The 6410-nt window shown below is 51.4% G+C and overlaps 1 protein-coding gene across 1 annotated transcript; it reads right to left on the bottom strand.

Annotated features, from left to right (window-relative positions):
• Positions 1 to 2231: 2231 nt before the first annotated feature.
• Positions 2232 to 6014, bottom strand: CBLN2 (cerebellin 2 precursor). Its single transcript, XM_007460862.1, has 3 exons — positions 5658 to 6014; positions 2669 to 2788; positions 2232 to 2429 (listed from the first exon to the last, which is right to left on the bottom strand). The coding sequence occupies exons 1-3, from the start codon at positions 6012 to 6014 to the stop codon at positions 2232 to 2234; spliced, it is 675 nt and encodes a 224-aa protein (XP_007460924.1).
• Between the last annotated feature and the right edge of the window lie 396 nt (positions 6015 to 6410).

Genomic DNA, 6410 nt, shown 5'->3' with positions numbered 1-6410 from the left:
GAAAGAGGACTAAATAGCTAAGGGCAATAAAATAGAGAAAAATCTTAGCTATGATCCTGCTGTGTATGTTACCAGCATTAATAAATAATGCTCTTGTCAGGAATATGTCTTCTACTCACAGAGCCAAAATATCCCAAATGCTTTTCGGTTGACGATTTTTGATACTTTTTTTCCCTTACAAAATGTAACAGCATTTTGATTCAAATTAAATTCTGCATCCTGTTATGCACCTAAGGCCAGTAAAACTTACACCCTTAGCCCAACTATATTTTTCCATGTGTAGAATCCCCACTGCGTTTCTTATTTGAAAATGAAACCCATCCTCACACACATCTTAGAAACACCTGATGCGATCATCAAAGGTCAGTTTCTTGTATATCTGTGTTCTCTGATTGAAATATTGGATTGGATCTTGTAGTACATCAAAAATTAAATGTGATAAAAGCAGATTGCCTCTCCATCAAACCTTTTTAATGCTGTCTTTTTCACATAATACCTCCCCCCAAATCTTTCTGTGTGAAAAATAGATTTTTAAGAGTGCAATATACATCTGGACCCAAAGCTAGACCTACCTCTGTCCGTGTGTGTTTTTCTGTGTATTTTCTAAAGAGTAAACAGTATGGGTTTAATTTCCCCACGCCCTTGATCCTTGGCCTTTCCTTACACACATTTTGAGAGTTGGGAGGCGAGGTGGAGGGAGAAACCAAGTCAGACATCACACCCATTTATTCTGTATCTTAAATTATGACTTTTTATCATCAATATTTTGGTTACATTGTTACACAAAGGACAAATTAACATCCAGTTTGAGGTTTCTTCTTTGATTGCTTTGGGATCAGTGCCATTTCCTCGGCGTACGAATCCTGCACCCATCAACTCTCAGCTGTGTTTTAATAATATTGTTGTACAAGGTGCCAAACAACAAGGATTTGGGAAACTGCTTCTAGGGCACCTCTGCCGACACCTTCAACCACTGCGTTTTCCAGGTGGCTTCCCGCCAGGTGCTCCCAGGGGAGTGTCAACACCCTCTGGCCTTGGTGGGTCAGAAGAGGATCCTGATGGGGAAGAACTGTTTGGTCCCGTCGACTTTGAGGCGCCTGATCGCGGTGTGCTCACCCAGAAGTGGATCCAGATGAACAAAAACATGCTGCCTGGAAGACCCAGGTGTGCTCAGCAAAGAAACCATGTGATCGGGGACTTGGTCATCACAGCTCCCATGCCAATCTGACATGATTCAGGCCACCCAGGAACATCGGGCTCTTAAAGTATTCCAGAATGTAAATTAAAAAAAAAAAAAAAAAATCCAGGTTGTTAGTTCCAAAAGTGCCTCTGCGAGAATCTCTTTGAAAGAATAAGCAGAAATGTCCGTTTGTCATTTTCACTTTGTACAGGTACCTTTTGTTTGGTTTGGTCTCCTCCAAAACAAAATACACAGTTATTTTTTGTTTTGTTTTGTTTTGTCTCATCCAGGAATTCAACACACATTTTTCTCTCCTCACCCCAGCACAAAAGATAAGAGCAGGGGTGTAGACGGAGAGCTGTGTGTGGGAAGGAAAGTTTCTTGGGGAAAACACACACACACACACACACACACCACACACACACACACACACACACACACACACACACACACACACACACACACACACACAAACAATACAAAACAAAACTGGCAGTCCAATGGCGCAAAATTTGCTTCTCCGGATAAAGCACTTCTTAACACAATGTTCCCTTCCCCCTCCCGCGTCCTCCCATCCACCCGGGGTGGGGAGGAAAACGGCATGAAAGCGAAGCCACTCTTTTTCTTAAGGCTGAACAGACACACAGAGAACACGTTTCAAGGACTGTCGGGCGGTGGTGATTGGCAGGGCTCTCGCTGTGAGGTACCAGGTACAAACAAAAGAAGAGAAGTCAGTGGTCCCAGTGATAAAATCCCATATCGACTTTACAATAGCAGGCACAAATTGCTCAGATCCGTCATTTCATTTCTCCTTCGGACCTTGTCATCTAAAACTAATTAGAGGTCAGGTTGCAGAGGCCTGGTCAACATTCAAAGAAAACACTGCAGGTTCCAAAGGCGATCACGCTTCGACCACAACAGTCCGACGAAGGAGGCTAGAAACAAGCTGTCCTCTTCTGGCAAGTTCGGGGTGTTAGGAAGGGTGAACTCCTGCATCCAGATGGCAACTTCCCCATCCTCGGCGGGGCAGGGCGGGGCAGGGATTCTGCGTTCATAGAGGGAAAACCAAGAAGCCCGAGAACGTGGAGTACTTCCAGCCTCCCATGAGGTTGCCCCTCTCCAGTTTGAGATGGACTTTGTCCTCCCTTTCCATCAGCAGCAGGACACCATTGCTGGCAGCTTCTCTGGTGACGTCCTGGTCCCCCGCGAAGGCGGAGATCACCGGGTAGCCGTTCTGCATTAAACTGACCTGCGAGGCAGAGGGTAAAGCTCAGCAGACCACGATGGACCCCATCCCATCCACTTGTTCTCATCCCCCCCACCTCCTCTCCCCACCCTGGCCATGGACCTGGACCCATGCGGGGTACTGACCCAGAGGACTCAGCTGGTGCCCAGGCCCCCGTGACCCCGTCCCTGGTTCTCCCCACCTCGCAGAGGGTGTGACTATGCATCCAGAGCCAGAAGTGTCCAGCTGTCAGAGCGACCCACCTGGATGGTTTGTCTGTTGTACACTTTGACCACGTGGAAGCTGAAGCTATAAATCCCTTTTCTCGGGGCTACAAATATACTGGAGGCGAGATCGAAATGGTTGCCAATATTTACTAAGACCTGGAAAAGAAGAGGGGATACAGCACACACAGAGCAAGCCCCTCCTCAGCGTGTGTTTCAGTCAGACTCACAAAATCACCCCCACCCGTCCATTTAGGAGCTGAAGCACCACCGCAGCACCTGCTCAGGGTGCCCAGGCCGCCCCAGGAAGGAAGCAGCCCCAGAGCGCAACGTCCTGCCGAGGAATTGATTTCCGAAGGATGCTAATGGATCGTAATTCGAAAGGATGGCTTTAGAGTATATTTTATTTATGCGTTGAAAACATGGATGCAAATTGTGGCTGCTGTGGGCAGGGCTGAGAGAAAGCAGGGGAAGACGATCAGCTCGGTAGACACACTGTAACTGAGTCTGTTCAGAGGTCCGTGGGATTCTGGGGACTTGAACGTGAAGCGTGGACCAAAACAGAGCTCCGTCCTGAATGGGCAGAGAAAGGGCTGTGGCGTAAGAGGCCAACTCAGTGAGATAACTTCTGTCAGATAAAGCTTGGGACGAGCTTTGTGTGCTTTAGGAGAGAACAGACCGACCGTGTGAGGTTTCCTCTCTGTTTCACAGCCCCAGGCATGCCCCTCCCTGCCGGCAGCACACAGTAGGTGCGCAATAAAGGCTGCTGGGTGAAAGACCACACTCCATAAACACTGGCTGTGCCCATTTCCCCTCACTTTACTCCACATGAGGTGCCTGCTCTCTAAGCTGAGCTATGATGTCATGCAAATAAGCTTGGACAACTAAAGGGAGAGTGGAAAGGCAGCTTGGACACCCTTAGCTCAAACGGTGGGAACTCCGCAAGGTGCGAGAATAACGACAAAATGAGCCACAAGATACAAAATCACGTGACCCTCCAGGTGCTATTTCTCAAATAAAAGACGGATGAGACTGTCAGGATGTCATAAGCAGAACTTGGAGAGTGGAGGGTTCCCCCCCATTATGAACAGATTCCCTTTCAGATATTCAAGGCGGAATATGGCCCCTCTGTCTGGAGCTGTCCCCATTCCTCACACACACATGCACAACTCAATTAAATAATAAAATGGCCCGCCTGGTGTTCTCAGCTTTTAAAATGAACAGCCAGCAACAACAAAATCCTAGATTAGGGACCCTGTCATCTGTTCAGAAAATAAATTTCAACCTCATACCCTTTGCTGTTATTCTGTACACACTCACTACAGATGGATCACACACGGCTCCCAGAGCAACGGGCAGGGTGCCACCGACAACTGCTGGGATGGCTGTGGGGACTGCGCCACGCCAGCTTCTTCAAGGAGCTCCAGGCCGTACTTCCGCCCCTCGACTGCAGGGCTCAGAGACACTCGGGCTCTATCGTTACAGGCGATGTGCTTCAGGATGCGGCTTCGAGGCTGTGTTCCTGTCCGCCTGACAAGGCTTGAGAAAAGGACAAAGCCTCCCCTCTCCAAGCCCTCAGCGCTGCTTCTCCCAACTCAACGGCCTCAACTCTCGCACCTCCATTTCTAATTCAGGAAACTGGCAAATTCAGGGCCGTGCTGTAGACGGCAGAACACCCACCAGCCCCAGAAAAGCAAGTTTCAGTTACTCCCTAACTGGGGAACCAGAGAAACATCATTTAATCTGCCCTGTCATAGTTTGCTCATCTATAAAATTAGAATCCTACTACTACTTAGCCTGCCTACGTCACAGAGTTTTTCTGACACCCTAATGAAAGGGCGGATGTAAAAATGCTGTGAAAACGAATTCACTGCCTGCTTTAGTTGGACATAATTAAATTAAAGACGTTTATGTCTCGTAAGAAAAAAACAGATTAAAGAGAGACACGGCCCGTACACACCTCTCCCCAAATTTCAAGTACATAATCCTTAACAAGGATTAAAGCAAATAAAGACACTGGCCTAAGAAGAGGCTTTGGTGTGTGCAGATGTGTCACCACTCAGGCATGCGAGTTGGTTAACAGAGAGAAAGGAACTCAATCAAGTGTGCTCAGTAAGCCCGAGCTCCCTGTGTGGGAAGCACTTTGGCAAAAGGAATGGAATGGTGAGGTAAAGTCTGGAAACCACTCTAACGTTTCCTGTTTGTTTCCGAAAAACAACAGAAACCAAGGTGGGGAGGGAGGACACTAGAGGAAGGTGGAGACCTCTAATCCTGGGCAGCAGTAACCCAGAGAAGGCGTTGCCAAAGCCTGATCATATGCAGACCCTTCTGCTTTGAAGCCAGTGGGAGAAGTTGAGTGGCTAGAGCAACTTAAGTCATGGCTCTTTATTTTGTGTTTCCTTTATATAAGCACACCATGTATGACATCGATATGCATTTTCTGATACGTTGTATATATTGTATTTACCGTACATTGCATTCATATAACCACACTCGGTTTGGTTTTGTTTATCTATAACTATACCTGCTATTTCCCCACACACACTCTTCCCTACTTATTTTTCTGAAGACAAGCATCCTCTCCCCAGTCCGTTCCAAAATAAGCAGTAGGTACACATTTTCGGAGCCTTGGCTGAGACCTTCGGAGAACTCGCGGGCTGAGCGGGGAGAGTTTCAATGCGCTCGGGCTCTAAGTGGCCAGTGGGGTGACAGAAGGCCATCCACCACAAAGGACGGCCCCCATCCCAGCGAAAAGCAAAACGTTCACTGTCCTTTCGGGAAATCTATTTCAGCTCTCTTGGCTCTACGGGATGCTTAGCTTTACAGGACTCTCAGTCACCCCAGTGCCAACTGAGCTGATTAGTTCTAAAAAAGCTACAATGTGAAAAGGAGAGCTTACTGCAGAAGGGAGAGAGGGCAGAGAGGAGGGGAGAGCCTGGAACTCCACGTCCCGGAAGCCGGCGACCCCCCCAGGCCCCCCGCCCTCCCCACCCGGGGCGGGAGGCGAGGGGCAGGCCGGCCAGCTGACCTGGTCGAAGTAGATGGTCATGGTGCGGTTGCTCATCTCGGACGGCTCGTGGTTGGTGCTCCGCGTGGCGGAGAAGGCCACCTTGGCGCTGCCGGAGCGCACGGAGATGCCCAGGGAGGAGGTGACGGCGCCGTCCGCCGACGGGCTGGAGTCGCACACCACCAGGCACTTGCCCTCCAGCACGATGGGCTCCGTGTCATTCTGAGCCCGCACGGGGCAGCCGGCGGGCAGCAGCAGCAGAAGCAGGGCCAGCGCCGCCCCCAGGCTGGAGCCGCAGGCGGCCGGCTCGCGCAGCGCCCCCCGGCGCCCAGGCATGGTCAGCGGCGGCCCGCGGGGGCCCCGGCCGGGCGCCGGCATCCTGGCTGCGGGGGGCGGCGCGCGGGGGCGCGGCGAGGGCGGGAGGGCGCGCGGGAACGCGCGGGGCCGGGAGTAGAGCCTCCTCTGGCCTCGGTCCCCTGCGCTGATGGTCAAGGCCGGGGTCGTCCTCAGAAGAAAGGCGCCAACGGACCTGTCAGGGCAAAGAACCCAAACCCTGAGACAGGGGGGTGAAGCTGCGTACGGAGGAGGCGCGGCGAGCAGGTCCCCGCGGCGCTCGGGCCCCCTCCCTGGAGACCACCCCCTCGGTGCCTCGCACTGCTCCCCGGAGAGCCCGACTGGCACACAGGTCCCGAGAAACGCCGGGGCTCACTGGCCAGGGCAGCCCCGAAGGCTCCCGGGCGGCGCGCGCCGGGGGCGCGGTCAGGTAAGGGGTCC

Source organism: Lipotes vexillifer, unplaced genomic scaffold (assembly GCF_000442215.2).
Source record: "Lipotes vexillifer unplaced genomic scaffold, Lipotes_vexillifer_v1.1 scaffold564, whole genome shotgun sequence".
Classification (NCBI taxonomy): domain Eukaryota; kingdom Metazoa; phylum Chordata; class Mammalia; order Artiodactyla; family Lipotidae; genus Lipotes; species Lipotes vexillifer.
Note: the sequence above shows the minus strand (reverse complement) of the source record. Positions and strands in the feature narration are given on the sequence as shown.

Excerpts from the sequence above, each read along its gene's own strand:
- CBLN2 (XM_007460862.1), bottom strand. The coding sequence starts at position 6,014 with ATGCCGGCGCCCGGCCGGGGCCCCCGCGGGCCGCCGCTGACCATGCCT. Across the intron at positions 2,789-5,657 it reads TGACCATCTACTTCGACCAG|GTCTTAGTAAATATTGGCAA; the intron begins GTCAGCTGGCCG and ends CTTCTTTTCCAG. Across the intron at positions 2,430-2,668 it reads ACAACAGACAAACCATCCAG|GTCAGTTTAATGCAGAACGG; the intron begins GTGGGTCGCTCT and ends TCTGCCTCGCAG.